The sequence below is a fragment of the Rhamphochromis sp. 'chilingali' genome (assembly GCF_963969265.1).
Source record: "Rhamphochromis sp. 'chilingali' genome assembly, chromosome: 3".
NCBI lineage: Eukaryota > Metazoa > Chordata > Actinopteri > Cichliformes > Cichlidae > Rhamphochromis > Rhamphochromis sp. 'chilingali'.
The window spans coordinates 14,808,343-14,826,545 of record NC_137931.1 but is presented as its reverse complement, the minus strand read 5'-3'; the positions used below and the strand labels follow the sequence as shown (position 1 = coordinate 14,826,545).

At 41.4% G+C, this 18,203-nt stretch overlaps 1 protein-coding gene across 4 annotated transcripts; it reads left to right on the top strand.

Moving 5' to 3' along the window:
- The first annotated feature begins 282 nt into the window (after window positions 1-282).
- dzip1 (DAZ interacting zinc finger protein 1) lies at window positions 283-15,734 on the top strand. Of its 4 annotated transcripts, none has more exons than XM_080877298.1 (19): window positions 283-389; window positions 1,015-1,091; window positions 1,287-1,889; window positions 3,743-3,827; window positions 6,561-6,676; window positions 7,488-7,646; window positions 7,740-7,871; window positions 7,951-8,013; window positions 8,117-8,245; window positions 8,509-8,557; window positions 10,589-10,639; window positions 10,813-10,872; window positions 11,319-11,494; window positions 11,591-11,792; window positions 12,123-12,297; window positions 14,138-14,496; window positions 14,753-14,874; window positions 14,996-15,155; window positions 15,282-15,734. In XM_080877298.1, the coding sequence occupies exons 2-19, from the start codon at window positions 1,089-1,091 to the stop codon at window positions 15,365-15,367; spliced, it is 2,730 nt and encodes a 909-aa protein (XP_080733424.1). In that variant the 5' UTR covers window positions 283-389; window positions 1,015-1,088; the 3' UTR covers window positions 15,368-15,734. The 4 variants fall into 4 exon arrangements, with proteins under 4 accessions (XP_080733424.1, XP_080733425.1, XP_080733427.1 ...); XM_080877299.1 differs by having other exon boundaries at window positions 944-1,091; XM_080877301.1 differs by lacking the exon at window positions 1,015-1,091.
- Window positions 15,735-18,203: the final 2,469 nt, after the last annotated feature.

The following is an 18,203-nucleotide window of genomic DNA, read 5'->3' as shown; positions in this document are numbered from 1 at the left end:
GCAGTAAAATAAGACATGAACCTGAATTGAATATCGCTAAAAATTAAAAATGTAATTCATAAAAATAAAAGAAAATGACGGCTCAGTCAGAAAAAAAAGCTGAGGTTAAACATATAGCATATGGCTAATGTTTGGGAACATTGTACTACTGCGTTTCTGTAAAATGAAATAAAAAGGTTTAAATTTAGCTTAAACTTTTCTGCATTGGCATTTTATTTTAAAGGCAAACGAGGAAGTGTCGTATTTATTATGTCTGTCTTGACCGTTGTCTTTTCGGAGCAGGCATTTAGGAATGTGGAGACCAGCAGCTACGTCACCCTCAAATCGCCTGGGATCTCGTCGAAAATAAACTTTTTTAAAGGCCACGAATTAAAATCACAATCTTCCAGGTAAGTTATTTTTCATGTGGTAGTCCAATGTCAAACTTAAGATTAAATATTCACAGGTGTTAGTGACGTGTAATAAGGTTTAATATTGACTTAAGAAAAATGTCCGTTACCCAGACAGGCAGGAATGAAGAGATTTCAAAGAGTTGTTCTTTTTTTTTTTTTAGCTAGCGGCTATTCTGGTCTCTCTTTTTTTCTAAACCGTAACTTGAAGTATTAAGAAGGACAAGCTCAAGCATGCCTGCTGTTGTTTGACTTGAGATCAAGCAGGGGAATAAAACAAAAGCCTGCCCGAACTTGAAATGACTGTTTAGAGACGTGATGCCGACAGATTAACGGTATTTGCTGTTAGCATGGAAAACGTTTTCCTGAACCTCCCTCGTGCTCCTCCGCAGGTACGTTAGTTCGCCTTTTATTCTGTTTCACACCGTTTAGATGGAGGTGAGTGAGGAGACTTTGTTGTACAGAATAAGCTGATATGTACTGCAGGTTACAGCGCACTGTGAACTGTGTGGACACGTTTTGTTGGTCGCTGTTTAGATAACGTTTCTCCCCAGGGACGCTCGCCGCTGTCTCCAAGGTAACGGGGCGGACGCCTAATCTTGCTTGTCGCTTTGTGCTGCTTTAGCAACGGGGGCGGAACCGGAGAGGAGTGACGGCTCTTTGATCTGTTTCTTCGAGTAAAGTCAAAACCAGTCGAAGATGGTAAGGGCGATTGGCTGTGTGAGGACAGCAGCAGCAACATAGGTAGAAGGAGGCTGAGCAGGAAGTGGTGGAATCTGTGCTCTGCTGTTACCTCGCTGAAGCAGATGCTTCTTGATGTATGTCTTTCTTTCTCTCTCCTAGTGATTGTATTTGATGCTAATGTGACTCCATCCCTTTCTCTCCTCTTTTTTTCAGCCATTTCACGAGGGAGTCTACTACCCGTACACCAGTGACACCCAGGGGACCCACTCGTCAGCTGGGATCCCCTCTCTTCTGAATTCTCCTCTCAGCCAGAACATTGTAAACGGCCACACAGCATCATCTGCACCAGGCATGACTCCGTCCAGCACCACCTCCGCCTTTCTCCCTTTCAAGTTCCGCCCACGCAGAGAAAGCGTGGACTGGCGGCGGATCAATGCAGTGGATGTAGACTTAGTAGTGAGCCAGCTGGATGTGGATGCCCTTCAGGAGCACATCAGCATGGTGACCTTCTGCAGCTTGGAGGGGGAGCGATGCCAGCGGTGCCAGACCCCCGTGGACCCAGCTCTGCTGAAGCTCTTGCGCCTTGCTCAGCTCACGGTGGAGTGGCTCCTCCACTGCCAGGACTTTCTCTCCCTCAATCTGCGTGCGGCGGAGGAGAGGCTGTCGGCCACCGCCAGGGAGCGTGAGCAGCTGCTGGTTCAGCAGAAGAAGCAGGAGGAGAAGGTGAAGGCGCTGACTGCAGAGCTCAAGCAGCGAAAGAAGGTTATTCGCACCCAGCAGTCGCTGCTCACCCCACGAATCATCAGCAGCCACAAGGTACCGTTGACAGGCTAAACACTTTCTCTTTGAGGGCTATTGGAGCTGTTTGAATTTAATATATGTGTGGCAGCAGACATCCACCCCCACCCTCTTTTTTCCTCTCCGAAGGCCCAAGTCTGTCATTGTTCCTGAAACCTATTCACATCTTTGGCTTTGTGCATTTCACAACAGGGTTTCACGGGAGAAATGGAAAGCTTTTAGCATGGCCCAAGGAAATTCGCAGCTCTGAAAGCAGTTGTTATGTCCTAACCACAGTCAAGTTCTAATAATCTTTGTTTTCATGCAGGAAAAATCAGATTTAAAGCTGCTGAGCAGATGGTGTCAATTAGTGGCAATTAGTGTATTTTTTTTTAATCTTAAAAGGAAAGCAAACCCATCTGCCATCTCATCGCATGTCTGTGAATGCTGTCCCTGTAGGTTATTTATCACACAAATAAAAAAAAGCTTCCTGTCCTCTTCAGGTGAACAACTAGCTCTGACCTGGCTAGGCTGTTCCCAAGGCAACAGATATAGTGTGTCATGAGAGCATGTGGTTGCTAGGTGTGCGCTAGAAGCTCAGCTAACAGAGCTGGTTCAATTATTGATAGCGAGGCCATGTGCATGTGTCCTTTGAGGACCTTTGCTACTTTGGTGCCATATTTCTACAACATGAACCCACACTGCTGTCTTTGAAGACTAATTTAATTTGTCTCCTAATTTTTCAGAGTTACTCCTAACCAGTAATTTGAATGAGCCCCTCCAAGTCACATGACTGCATTTGAGTTTTTGCTAACATATGTTTTGACAACATATCTGTAGCAATATTTAGTCCCAGGAACAATCAGAGGCAGTGTTAAATGTAGCGTGTGTGTGAGCTGGTGTGTGGCGATGTCTGCCGCAGGGAAACATGATCATCACTCATGCTATGTGTCTGTTTGGAAACATGAGCCTAAACTCAGGATGCTTCTGTTTGGAGCATGTTTATGTTGCTGGGCTCTGTCTGAATCAAACACATGCTGCATTCATGAACACACAGACAGGTGGTTTGCTCCACTACATTTGTGAAATCTTAGGAATTAGTATCAGTTTGTAAGATCGGTTATCACAGATTCCTCAGTTGCAATTTATGCAAAATGAAACACCTCACATAAAGATGGATATTTTTAAAAATTTTAAGGGTACTGATAATATTCTTACTGATACAGTTCTTTAACTGCTACCTTATTTTGTTACTATTGTAACTTCTTTAAGGAGAAAAAAACAAAAAGTTATAAAATAGCATTTCTTTATTTTATTGTGCAATTACTTGATAAAATAAAGCTGATTCATAAAGCTCTTCCTTAGTAAGAGAAGGTGTAAGTGATTGCTGTTCCTCTGCCAGCAAGGAGGCTGTGGAGAGGGTGTCTGTTCAATGTGCTCTCTCTCCTCCAGAGTCCTAAGTAAGTCCAGTCTCCTGCCAACATCAGCCACTTGGTGTTTTTGTCTGTCAGGCTGCACTGACAGACAAAAAAAACTTTTAGTCCGCTAGTGTCTGCTTGGGTCCCATTGGACAGTCCACCTGTCTGTTTTTTGACTGAGCAGATTAGTCCGCAGATAATTGACGTTACAATACACCAACTATATATGCAGCTTGACTACAAAGCTGTCAGGTCTCCAGCTGTTGGTGCCTGTAAGCGTGTGTTATGCAGTCTTAATACACTGCAGCATAAAAGAGAGCACTGTCCACCACAGTGTGGTAAAATAATAGTAGCATTGGTGTGTTTATGATGAGATATTAAAGATTTTTTATTATAAATTTTGAGTTATTACGTAGTGATTTATTTCTGCAGCCAATTTGATTAATGCATTTTTGTGTTCTTTCTTGCTTTTAGTGCCTGCATTGTGAGAAATCGTTCCTCAATGCCTCCTTTCTGCAGAATCACATGCAGCGGAGGCACCCTGATGAGTACGAGAGCAGTAAGTGAAGTTAGGATTGATCTGAAGAACGACATGGAGGAAAAATATGAAGCATGTTGATAACATGCTTACATGCAGTTACAGTGGCTTGCAAAAGTATTTGGCCCCCTTGGACTGTTCCACATTTTGTCACATCATACATGATTCCAAACATTTTTTACAAATAAATAACTGCAAAGTGGGGTGTGCATAATTATTCACCCCCCTGAGTCAATACTTTGTAGAACCACCTTTTGCTGCAATGACAGCTGCCAGTCTTTTAGGGTATGTCTCTACCAGCTTTGCACATCTAGAGACTGAAATCTTTGCCCATTCTTCTTTGCAAAACAGCTCCAGCTCAGTCAGATTAGATGGACAGCGTTTGTAAACAGCAGTTTTCAGATCTTGGCCAGATTCTCGATTGGATTTAGATCTGGACTTTGATAAGATAAGATAAGATAACCTTTATTAGTCCCACACGTGGGAAATTTGTTTTGTCACAGCAGGAAGTGGACAGTGCAAAAGTTATGAGGCAAAAATTAGAATACAATAAGAATAAATACAGTACACAACTGTACAGAATAGAATAAAATAAAATACTATATACAGTAGAATAAAATAAAATAAATATACAATAAGATAAAAATAGAATACAAATACTATATACAACTGAGTAAAAATACAACGATGACAGAAAGGATTATTGCACTTAGTATTATTGCATATGTATGGATGTGTGTGCTTGATCAGTTAAAGTCTTTATTATGGAGTCTGACAGCAGTGGGGAGGAAAGACCTGCGAAATCTCTCCGTCCCACACCGTGGGTGCCGCAGTCTCCCACTGAAGGAGCTGCTCAGTGCTGTCACAGTCTGCTGCATGGGGTGGGAGATGTTGTCCATCAGGGATGACAGCTTAGCCGCCATTCTCCTGTCACTCACTACCTCCACTGGGTCCAGAGGGCATCCTAGAACAGAGCTAGCCCTTCGGATCACCCTGTTCAGTCTCTTCCTGTCCCCAGCAGAGATGCTGCCGCCCCAGCAGACCACGCCATAAAAGATAGCAGAAGCCACAACAGAGTCATAGAAGGTCTTCAGGAGTGGGCCCTCCACTCCAAACGACCTGAGTCTCCGCAGCAGGTACAGCCTGCTCTGCCCTTTCCTGTAGAGGGGGTCTGAGTTATGAGTCCAGTCCAGTCTATTGTTCAGATGAACACCAAGGTACCTGTAGCTGTCCACAGCCTCAATGTCCATACCTTGGATGTTCAGTGGTTGCAGTGGAGAATGCTTGTGCCTGCGGAAGTCTACCACCAGTTCCTTGGTTTTACTGGCGTTGATCTGGAGGTAGTTCAGCTGGCACCAGTCCACAAAGTCTTGGGTCAGACCTCTGTACTCCTTGTCGTCCCCATCAGTGATGAGGCCGACTATTGCAGAGTCATCAGAGAACTTCTGCAGGAAGCACTGGGTGGAATTGTGGGAGAAGTCAGCAGTGTAGATGGTGAAGAGGAACGGAGCCAGAACCGTTCCCTGTGGGGCCCCCGTACTGCAGACGACCCTGTCCGACACACAGCCCTGAGTCCTCCTGACTGGGCCATTCTAACACATGGATATATTTTGTTTTGAACCGTTCCATTGTTGGCCTGGCTTTATGTTTAGGGTCGTTGTCCTGCTGGAAGGACAAGTCTCCGCCCCAGTCTCAAGTCTTTTGCAGACTCCAAGAGGTTTTCTTCCAAGACTGCCCTGTATTTGGCTCCATCCATCTTCCCATCAACTCTGACCAGCTTCCCTGTCCCTGCTGAAGAGAAGCGGAGCATGATGCTGCCACCACCATATGTGACAGTGGGGATGTTGTGTTCAGAGTGATGTGCAGTGTTAGTTTTCCGCCACACATAGCGTTTTGCATTTTGGTCTCATCTGACCAGAGCACCTTCTTCCACATGTTTGCTGTGTCCCCCACATGGCTTGTGTCAAACTGCAAACAGGACTTTTTAATGGTTTTCTGTTAACAGTGGCTTTCTTCTTGCCACTCTTCCATAAAGGCCAACTTTGTGCAGTGCACGACTAATAGTTGTCCTATGGACAGATTCCCCCACCTGAGCTGTAGATCTCTGCAGCTCGTCCAGAGTCACCATGGGCCTCTTGGCTGCATTTCTGATCAGCCTTGTTCGGCCTGTGAGTTTAGGTGGACGGCCTTTTCTTGGTAGGTTTACAGTTGTGCCATACTCCTTCCATTTCTGAATGATCGCTTGAACAGTGCTCCGTGGGATGTTCAAGGCTTGGGAAATCTTTTTGTAGCCTAAGCCTGCTTTAAATTTCTCAATAACTTTATCCCTGACCTGTCTGGTGTGTTCTTTGGACTTCAAGGTGTTGTTGCTCCCAATATTCTCTTAGACAACCTCTGAGGCCGTCACAGAGCAGCTGTATTTGTACTGACATTAGATTACACACAGGTGCACTCTATTTAGTCATTAGCACTCATCAGGCAATGTCTATGGGCAACTGACTGCACTCAGACCAAAGGGGGCTGAATAATTACGCACACCCCACTTTGCAGTTATTTATTTGTAAAAAATTTTTGGAATCATGTATGATTTTCGTTCCACTTCTCACGTGTACACCACTTTGTATTGGTCTTTCAAGTGGAATTCCAATAACATTGATTCATGTTTGTGGAAGTAATGTGACAAAATGTGGGAAAGTTCAAGGGGGCCGAATACTTTTACAAGCCACTGGATGTCACTGTCACTTGTCTTTTCAGAGCTGAACTCCCACAGTGAGCAGAAATCTGAGATTAATAGTCTCAAACTGGAGATCAGCAGTCTGAAGGAACAGATTGTTCAGCAACAGCAGGTGTTAGAAGCCAAAATAGCTCAGGTAGGATCACAAAGCAACATCTGAACTTTAATCAGAAAACATTAATCAAATAAAACTGAAAGCTGTGATTTGTAAATTATCTTTGGCCTGGGTTACAATAAAATAATACAATATTTACTATTTGGAAAACTCTTAATAAAAAGAAGAAAAAGGTTCTTCTTACAGGTGTAAGATGTGCAATGTTGTTATGCCAAAAGGGTTCTCAGCTTTGTGAGATACTCATGGAAAAAAGTGTCTTGAAGCCTTTACATGATGTTTTAAGATCTCAGTGTACTTTTTAGCATCAATGGTGCCTTGGCTAAAGTGAAGGTAACACTTTTCTGGGGCATGATGGAGCTTGACTTCAATTCAATTCAATTTTATTTATATAGCGCCAAATCACAACAACAGTCGACTCAAGGTGCTTTAGATTGTACACTATATCCTATAATAATAGATAATAGACTTTTGGATTAGCTTGTAGCACTGTGGCCCTCCTGTGGTCCAGAAAAGCACATGACATCCTTTTTCTTCCTAATCAACAACAACAACTGAAATGATGACACTACTGATCCCAATACCCCTGTTACACTTTATTACTGCATTGCCAGAAAATAAATTCAAGTCAGAATCACTTTAGAAATAGCTCTTTTTTTAAAACGGCAATTTTCCATACTGTCTATATTCCTAGCTTATCCACTAATCTCACTTTGTAACACTGTCATCACAAAATGCTGCTATTTTATTGTAAGATATGGATCACAGTGCGAAAGCTTTTTTTTGAGAGCTTCGTGGTCACTAATGAAGCTCATGTTAACGGTTGTGATTCTAGGAAAAAGAACAACAATCGATGCACAAAGACCTGTTGAGAGAATTGGACCGTTTTAAGGCCGAGGAGATGGCGCGCATGGACAGAAAGATAGAAGACAGCAGGGACGGCATGCGCAGAGAGATGGAATTTCTTTACAACCGAAATATTCAGGCTCTCAATGTATGAAATCAGTATTTTTTTGTATACCACTGATTTGATCTTCAGGGTGTCTTAATCATTCCTATAATCTTTCTTATCTGTTTCCATTCATAGGAAGTAAATCAGAATCAGACAGCCAAGCATGAAAGGTCAGCCAGCCCTGTGCACTCACAGCCAGAGAGAGATGTGGACATGTACAAAGAGATCCAAGCCATCCAAAAGCTGGAACACCAGCTGAAGAAACAGGTCAGTCCTGAGATTGTTGCAAACCCCAAAGCGATTTTATTTTTAATGCCACTTAAATTGCTAAAAATGACTCTTATAGGATAAGAAGTGGGAATCCAGACTGCAAGAAATGAAGGTTCAACACGAGTCTGAAAAGAATCAGGTATGCTTTAATGTTCATCCTGATTAAAGCATATGCAGTTTTAAACAAGCTTCTTTTGAAATGAACCAGCCGGAAAATTCATCCTCTTCCCGTTGTCTTCCAGCTGCTGAATGAGCTGAGCAAAATGCAGTCGTCTTTATCAGAGTACCAGGAGCAAAGCCAGAGGCAGCAGCAGGAGATGAGGAAGAGGCTGCAGGAAAAGGAGCAAACCATCAAGGCTCAGAGGGAGCAGGTTAGCTCACACAATCACAGTGGCACAGTAATCGCCTCACTGCACAATTATATTGTATCGAGGAAGTAAGGCGCGGGTCCGGTGCTTGTTAAGGATATCCTGTATTTGCTACATGGGCTTGCATTGACATGAGATAGTGTACATTTGGCTGGAAGCTACTTGTGCTTTTCCTGGAGTAGTTCAGTTTTTAGATTATAAACCAAGAAATCCTTGAAGATACTGGATCATGTGATCTAGTAAGTGACATTTGTTTTCTTCCCCAGATAAAGACCATTTCCTCAAATCCACCTACAAAAGTAGCTGAAGTACCAGGTATGGATTCCTTTTAATAATACCACAGTCACAGCTGTAGGTGGAATTCTCCTGTAGCTTGTGTGTGCTTGCATTAGCGATGTGCAACCACTCCACTGCCTTTCTACATCACATCTGTTTTTGCTGGAACAGCCACCTGTGTTTGAAGCATAGAATTGTCTATTCAGTAATAGATGCCTGTATTTAGAGTGGTGCTAGGGTTCTAAGCTGTGCGCGTGCGTAATCGCGCACGGCTGGCACAGTCTCTGTGCACAGAAAATCTGCATTGCGCACAAAAAACAAAACAAAAATCTGACCTGAATTGAAATTAAAATAAATACGTTAACAATTCATTCTGTTTTGCAGTGTGAGTCAGTCAGTGACTGGCTGCTCCAGCCAATAATGCGATTCACATTCGTATATACGCAGCTAATCAACGTTGTTGACAGGCTATGGCAGCGTCCTTATGTGCCGACACCGGTGTTTTAGCTAGCAAAGCGGCGTGGCTGATGTGGAGTGAAGCCACGTTAATGACAACGTGTACAACCACTGGAGATGTGAGCAGGACAGATGGAACAATTGATGGAAAAAGTGTGGACTTTATACCAGTTTTTAAATTGTGTTGATAGGCCATGTAAAACCAGAGTTATGATAAAAATATCTGCAATGTTTGGGTTTTTTTCCTGAATACTATCATTGTTTATATTTACTGCGGGAAGAAACGGTAAAAACTGTGTTTTATAAGGAAAGCGCTCTCCGCCTGTGAGCAAAAGCAAAACCAAAAAAACCCCCCCACCCTTTCCTATTGGTGGAAAAATGTACCATGTCAACCAATCAAAAAATGATATGGCAACATGGCATTTAGTTGTTTAGGAAGGGGGAAGTTTTAGGAGTGACGGCGGTGTTTTGAGATGTGACAAAATGTGGGAAAGTTCAAGGGGACCAAATACTTTTGTAAGCCACTGTATACTGTAATTTGCAGACAAACAGTTACAGGACTCTCTCCCAGACCATAGACTCATAATACAAGTCAGAGCTTTATAAAAATAAAAAAAAGAAAGAAAGTTGTGTTTTCAAAATTGGAGTTCAAGTTATTTTTACTTCCAATAGTGTTAACATACTACACAGGTCATGAACAAGATTTTTTTAAATTTTCATTGTAAGTGGGCTAAAGCAGTTAATTAAAAGTAGTCTAACATAAATGTAAATGCTGTAATTTGATTATTTTAATAAACCATGTAACTTGGATGGATTCGATGCTGGCGTGACCACAGTGCACACGTCTGTTGTTGCTCACAGTGGTCCAAGGGACCGCTCAGGGAGCTTGTGTGTTTTCTCAAACACATGAAAAATTAGGGAACATTGGTGCTAGGCCTTTATATAGGTTTACAGTAAGTCACCTTTTGGTCAGCAGTATGTAGATTATAAATCATTTTACTGGCATCACAAAAAAAATAAGTAAATAAACCAGCAATAAATTAAACTACACGTCCAAAATAATAAATAATCAACTCTTATGCTGTGTTAGAAAAAACAGACAAAGGGCTATAAGGAGTCATTGTGTCCTAATATGCCAACTGTGCTGCTCTTACAGAAATGATGACACTTTTCTGTGGTTTGTTTGCATTCATTTTCTGTCAGACAATTTCAATTTGGATTTATTCTTCCAGACATTGTGGCACAAGTTAATCTGTCTGTGGTAAAAACGCATCAGCCTTGAGTAACACTCAATCATCACTTCATCTTGTCAGTTGTACAGAGGACCTGTCCAGCACAGAACCACCATGAGCAGAAATGAAGCGGTCTTTAAAATCAAACTTTCATATATATTACTCTGAAACACCAAAAGCTAAAGTAGTTATTTATGCATCTCATCTGCATGATGGTATCTGGAAAAGTTTGTATCACATATGAAATTACATTGATATAGTGGAAGCAGTGGTATAACTCTGAGCATATAGTCTATATATAGTTTATACTGTAATGCTATAACAAGGAAATAACATTTCTGATCTTAATGCCACACTTTTCATCTTTGTTTCTGTTTTTCAGTCACTGTCAGTCCTCCGGCTTTGGAACCTAAACAAAGAAGAATTGTAGTCGGTAAGTTAATAGAAGCGTGCCACCAGAAGCAACATTTGTCACTCCCAGTGAGGCTGTGCATGTGCTTTTGTGCACAAAAGATTTAGCGTTTTGTGTTGTTTTTCTACTGCTCATACTCAGTATTCATTTTATCTGACCTTCTGACTTACCTGGACCTCATGCTGTCCAATTAGAGGAGCCAGTCTCTGTTCTTAAGCTGGATCCTATTCAGGAGGTGTCAGAAGAGGAGAAAGGTAAAATACACTAAAGACATTAAAACCAGCAGATCCAGCTGATTGCATGCTGCTGCTGCATGGATAAATCAGTCTCCTCTGAGTGACCGTTTTCAATGAGTGCATTTGGACTGAGATCATCTTATTCTGTACTGACACAAAGGACGTTAAGATGACCTTAGTACACTAAAGCATTTTGGAAAGCCAACTCTTGGCCTGTGTATATTCTGTGATGCTGTCATCATCATGTCCATTCATCATCTTGTTGCCTTGTTGTTGACAAATAAACTTAGAGACATTCTCCTCCTCTGCAGTCACATCTACCCAACTCCACCTGTGGTTTGGAGCTTCCTGTGAAAACTGCCAAATGCATGCTCATTGTATTCTTTTATTTCCCGTTTGCTGTCTGTAATTGGACCATGAATGTCCTGAACAGCTCGACTGACTGACTGAGATGTCCTTTACAGACTCGAGCAGCCAGTCAGACAGAAAGGTGGTGGAGAAGACGCCTGAGCCGGCTCCAGAGAAGAAGCCAAGGGTGAACACAAGCGTTTTGAAAAGGAACTCCAACATAAAGAGAGAGATACAAGCAGAGCTTGAACAGGCTCTGATCAAGAAGCTGGAGAACTTGGGGGTCAAGCCTGTATGTTGCATATTCCTAATGAGCAATACAAGGAAGAATATGTACCCTTATGCTAATCTGTAATGCTAATGTTATTCCCTCTACCTCTTTTAAAAGGATCAGAGCGGTCTAAAGAACAAGGAGCTCACTGCGATTCTGTCCAAGCTGGATTCAAAGCGGGAGAGTGTTGCAAAGTCGATGTCTGGCTACTGGAACCACCGGGAAGAGATAAAGAGCATTGTGGAGCAGAAGCTGGGTGCTCAAAGCACCAGCAATCCTGCTGCATACTCTCAGCCTAGATCCAGACACCCTGTTCAAGGTGCTTTCCAGTTCTTAATCATCCAAAAGCCTCTTAGTGCATGAGATCATCTTCTTAACCAACAAGAAATAATACACTGTGCTTTTGTCAATTATATTGCTGTTTGAGCTACTGTTAGATTTGCTGCTCCTTTTACAATCAGAATTTTTCATCGCATGTGGGTAAAGTTGAATTTTATTTTATTTGACAATGACTGCATGTGCTTTCCATAAGGTAGGTGTAATCTGTTATAGCTTGTTTGCTGCCACATAAGCTGATTTAAGTTCTGACACACTGTCAGTGACTGAGCTGCTAATTGTGTTTACTTGACTCGTTTTTCTCTTCATTCAGTGTTGCAGATCCGCCCTCGCTCCAGCAGCCTGCCCTCCAGAGCCAGCCAGGGGGCGTCTGCTTCTGCAATCAGACAGCCTAAGACCCCTCAGCCAGCACCAAGGACCAAGGCCACCGCCCAATTCAAGACCTCTACACCCAACTCCAAGACAGCCTTAAAGAGCTTTGCTACCAAGTATGACAACAAGTTAATTTATCAGTCTTTGTAAAAGAATAGTTTGTCCATAAATGTCCACTCAGTATTTACATGGTTTAATCATAGCTGTGATAAATGTTCTAAAGTCATCTTTGATGAGCCATTGAAAAAAAAACTCACACAGTTTTGAACCATTTAAATATAGCACGCTGTTACTTATATCACCGGTCTGTTCATCATCAGTTCAGTGGAGCACAGTTAAGGTTCAAAACTTTTGCCATTTACTGAAAAAAATCAAAGTGATGTATATTTAAGTATGTCTCAGTGCTTGGTTGTGAACATGGTTATAGGCATAAATGAACCCGTGCTAAAGCAAGGCTGCAGGGAATTTTATATTTTTAATATTTGTTTAGAATACGACTATATGTAGTGAGCTTTGCTGAGTTCTGCTTCTCTTTTCTGTTTGCATTCGCACCTCCAGTAGGAATGTTAACGTGATAAAATAGCAGATGGTTACCATAGCAGCAAGACATCCGCAACAAAAAGGTAGAGGTCGCCATAATCAGAGTTGTGTGTTTGTGTGTGTCATGGTTTTCATGGTAACAGTGTGCTGTTAAGCCCCAGTGCCTGCAGCCAGCTAATGGGTAGGTTGGACTTTAGTATAGAGTGCTATCCGTTCGCTGTAAGGCTAGTATGCTATGCTAGCACACATGAAGCAGCTGGGCTGGGTCAGTACAGGCTGTGACACACAGGTGCTGAGGTCTTTTGTAACCTTACTTCAGTATTTTCTGTCTCCTTTTCTTCTCTGTGTAGAATCATAATAATAGTTTAGTATCACGACCAACACTTTGGAAAATACAAATGTTCTATTTCAGTTCCATTTGGTTGTTTCTGGAAATTCCCATTTTTTTCTTTTTTTTTCTTTCTTGATTTTTTTTGTAATAACATTTTTGAAACGATTGGGCACAAAACAGGTGTTGTACTGTCAGGATGTGGCAGGTAAACCTGTATCAGACTCAGTGCTGGATACACATGCAAACAGTGAAAGTGTGTAGGATGTTCACTTTATTCGGATGGGGTGGGGCTTGTATATCACAGCTGACGTGGTCTGATCATCCAACACCCCCAGCAAGGAACACATCTCTGACCGGGGTATTTTTTGTAAGGAAAGTGCTTCCAAGTGCAGTGTGACACATCAACAATTTTGTAATCATTTTCCAGGAAATTGCAAAGTCTGAAATACCGTTAAGAACATTGTCAGCCTCCTGCTGACTTGTCATAGACTGCTTAAGTTGTATCATTTTGAACATCAACTAGGAACTACGGCTTTTTTCAGGGGTCTCAAACTTGCGGCCCATATTTTGACATGAATAAATATGAAGCAGTCTGGCCCTTGAAGTAAACTTTTATTTTGTTAAATACGAACAAAATGGTAGCTGAAGTGCTGCCACGTGTCCGGCCAGAAAGAGAGGAGTAGTGTGTTTATTTGGCAGTTCCGTGAAAGGCTTCAGTTAGTTGCGAGTGAGAGAAATAAATTGCGATCACGTTTGCAGTTTTGACCTGTTATACAATGCTTGAAACAAAACACTGTGTTTTCTTGTTTGATGTCCGGGGGTGGGGGGGTGGGGGGGGGGGGGGTGGGGGGGGGTGTCCTACTTGAACACTAAAGTGGCCCTCCAATGAAGTGACAGTGCCAGCATTGGCCCACAGCTCATTTAAGTTTAAGACCCCTGGCTTTATTATCAATGAAGTTCTTACACTTAAAAAGTTAACACTTTGACTTCTCGGTTATTTGAAACAGAAACTAAATGCAACATTGTTCTGATCACTGTCAACTTAGTTGTGTGCAGCAAAAACTGTTATTTGTGTCATTCTTAAGGACTCCTCCCTTCAGTTCAGAGGAGGAATCTGAGGATGATGTCACAGAAGAGGATGAGGAACAGCCCCTAAAACACCAGCAGGGGAAATCACCACAACCCAGATTTAACCAAGCAACCCAAATCCAAACTAGAGCTGACAAAGCCAGTCCTGTCCAGGACAGGCAGGCTATTTTCAGGCAGTCGCCTATCTCCAACATTCAGTACTCCAAAGTGGGTGGTGTAACCAAGACTGCGGTCACAAAACTAAAGAGCGATGAAGAGGAAGATGATTGGTCAGAAGTCAGCGAGCAGCAGGAGACTGACCTCCAGAATTACAAAGACCAGAACGGCAATGTGGAGAAGAAAAACTACGGGAAAGGTTAGTTAGGTTTGATGTTTTGAAGGATCTGTGTAAAATGACATTATACAGCATACATGTTCACCCTTAGTGCTGTGGTTATAGCCATTCCTCAACTCCCTGTGAATGGTACTATCTGGATTTTGATCAGTGGTTGTTGATCAAAGACCATTCACAGGATGTGGTTTATGCTATCATAGTTTGCTTGTTATGTAAGATTCCAAGGAATTGTTACAATGCCTTAAAGTGTAAATTGTGTGTTATGTCTTTTTTACAGAAAACAAAATCAGTGACCTGGCGAGAAAAATGGAGAAGCAGTTTGCTGAGAGAGCAGTCAAGAAACCACCAGGTGGCATTAGCGTCTTACCAGAGAGGGCGGATGAGGTTCAGGAACTCAGTGTAAGATGATGTGATCTCAGTGGATTGCTTTGATTTGATACTGCATAAATAAAAATGTAAGCTGTCATCGCAAAATTAAAAATGATCCATAATGCTGAAACACTAATATACTTGCTGGCAGTACACAGATCTAGAGGAGAGCAGCGAGTGGATGGTCTCCTCCTTAGAGGACCGACGGGATATGTCAAAACCAGCCCAGGATTCAGGACCAATGAGGAAAAGCCTGGAATCACGAAGCACTAGTGTCTGGGGAACCCCCACAGAGAAGGGTCTTAAATCAGGTCAGTGCCACTTTAATGCAGATGAATGTTTTACTGCCTCTCGTGGTCTTCATAGGAGGACATGTTGACATTTGGAGTATGAAGCTTCTGTCTCATGCTGTCTGTGTGTTGTCGTGTGGCTCTCAGGTCTAACTGAAGCTGGAACAGGAAGCACGCTAAAGAGCAGCCTGTGCTCCCTGAGTGACATCAGTGACTCTGAGGACATCAGCTGATCACACAAAGAAACCTCAGCCACCTCCTCTGGCAACTACAATCAATCATAAAAAGCCATATTATAAAAGCTGTAAATAGAGGAAAGCAATATTTCACAAAGGTAGCTAGGATTCAGAGGTTGGCATAGAAAAGGTGGCCATCTAATCAATACCATAGACCTCGAAACTCTCTTCTTGCCTTAGTCTTTTTTACTGTTTATCTTTTAATAGATTGTCTTCTGTTTTTCTTATTTCGTTTTTTACTCATATACAATCCAAACTTTAAATGAGATACTGATTTTGGTACTGTATGTAGAGTGGGTACGATTTTGTATATCCCATTTTATAATGTATGTGACTTTGTAAATAAAATATTTATACAAGCAATCATAGATTTTTCTTATGAAATGATTTCAAGCAAGTAGTTTTTTGCCCAAGTTTTGCTTTAATGGAAGTATTCTTAATGTCAATAAACACAATGAAATATGTCCAATGAAGGAAATAAAACAATGAGCTGTACAATAGGAAGTCTTAACATGTCACAGGAAACAATCTTTTGAGATGCCTATTCTGTGGATTTTGAACATAAAACTTCATGTGACAACATTTCAGCATTAATTCAACTGCTAAATATACAGAATATGCAAAATATGAGATATCTGCAAACCAGTTTCAATGCAGTCTTGTCTAAAACAGCCTAATAATTAACTGACATCGTTATGTTACAGTCTATATTTTTAATTCAGTAAGATAAAAACTAGAATATACTTTAAATGCTTGAAATCGTTAAAAATGGCAGGATTTGTGGAAAATTTTGGGTCAATTTTTGCTGTAATTTTGGGGGTAAACAATATTATTTAGCTATAATAATATTATTTCATTTATTTTATATAGCACCAGTTCACAGTCTTCAAGGCAAGCTATCTGAGCCTGGCGTCAGATGAAAGTTAAAGTAGACCCAATATGCCTTTCCTTATATTCAGGCAAAGATTTACTTTCAAGAAATGTGAAAATTAGAGAGAGAACATGCAAAACTGCATTAAAAGACTCCAAGAATTAAACACATAAGGGGCATAAAACAAACTCAGTAGATTCCCTTGAAACTGATCTTATGAGATAAACTGAGTTCTTGTCATACACACTGAAAGTTTACGTTTCAGCTTTTTGTAATGATCTTGTTCTTTTTTTCAACAACATTTTGAGGTTATCTGCTGATCTGTAGGATTGCAACATCTATCAAGTATACAGAAAACATTGTCTTTTTATTCGTTTATTTAATCTTGAGCACCATCTTCTGGCATCTCAGCAGAAGTACAGGCTCAGTACTACAGTAAGGACTTTTTAAGAAATATGAGAAATTGATCACTGTGTGTGGCACTCGTTCTCAATGGAGAGCATTACCGATTAAATTCACTTTCGTTGATTTCCAATTAAAGTATGTCATTTTTATTTATAAAATGCTTTGTATTTAGCGAGTGATGAGTAAAGTGCTTATCATTAAGGACAGAAGAAAAATACAAAAATAAATAAATGAATAATAAGAAATAATTCAAAACGGATTTTAAGAAGTGACTTAAAAATAGACAATGGCAGCAAATTCCACAACTTAGGCGCTGTCACAGCAAAAGCTCTCTGAGCTTACGCTGTGTCCTGGCACATCTAAGAGCAGATGATTGGCTTACCTGAGCGACCAGGAGGGAGAGTGCAAATGGTACAATGTAATGTACAATGTGCGACGTAGGTACAGAATACTTTGTACCTACATTGTTTTCTACAGATTGGAAATAATTTTTTAAAATCTCTTTATTAAAATAAGATTTTTGTGTATGTTTCATGTGTATCGGGTGATCAATCAATGCAAAAGAAAAACAGAAGTAACAAAGGCAAGATATCTGAAGACGTGTAGAGGTGACAAAATAATTGTGTAGTGGATATAGTGATGCTCTTTCTCTCTTTTTTTCATAAGCATGCATTATATGCCTGCTTTAACAACACATACAGTCAAAAAGTAATGTCATGAATGAAAGTGTCAGAAAAAAGCAGAAGCTTTCTCATTTAAGCAAAAACTGGGGATAAAATAAACATTTAAAAAACTACTAAAGCTACTAAAGTTAGTTATTAACTGTCTTGTGGAGAGTTAGTAGCAAAATTGATCCCACCTTTATCATGATCAGCTCAAGCTGGAAGATGCTCTCCTGATTGCAGATTCATACAGCAACAGCCAGAACCTGTAGAGCCGTATGGTCAAATTCACAAACTAGCCCTGCAGCAGATCACTGACGTGCTGTCTGAGCCTCCTGTCTGGAGTGGCGACAGCTGAGGGTTCCATCTTTTTCCTCTAAAAGTACAAGCTCTAGTCGGAATGTTGGAACAGCTTGGGAAAGAGGGGAGACTAGAACTGGAGTGTGGGTTGCATGTCACCAGACTGCTGTCCAAACTGCCATTCTTCGAGTACAGTTTAAGTGGTTCATCAATCCTCTTCAGTCACCAATGCCGACCTTACCAGATTTTGCAGAGTGGCTCGAGTACAAAGTCTGTATTCAAGATCATGATGTGTATTTCCATCATCCTCAACAATGTGTCCATCAAGGGAAGGATGCAAAGCTGATACCAAGCAGAGAGCAGCAACAGCAACTACCACCATGTTATTGGGCTATGGCCCTCCTGCTAAGAAATCAGAGACATTAGAATGGTGTTGGGATGGTCAGTTTTTCTTCTCAATAGCCTCCACCACAGACCCTGGGAAACAGTTCTGGGTCAGTGGTTTCAGAGAGAATTCACTGCCACTGAACTCTCCAAACACTCACATCCAGTTGATGCTCTGAAGACCTATCGTGACCTGCAAGGTATTCCCCGT

What these genes read in the sequence shown, in the direction of transcription:
- dzip1 (XM_080877298.1), top strand. An exon ending in TTAAAGAGCTTTGCTACCAA is followed by an intron (nt 12,298 to 14,137) that starts GTATGACAACAA and finishes GTCATTCTTAAG; the next exon opens with GACTCCTCCCTTCAGTTCAG. An exon ending in GAAGAAAAACTACGGGAAAG is followed by an intron (nt 14,497 to 14,752) that starts GTTAGTTAGGTT and finishes TCTTTTTTACAG; the next exon opens with AAAACAAAATCAGTGACCTG.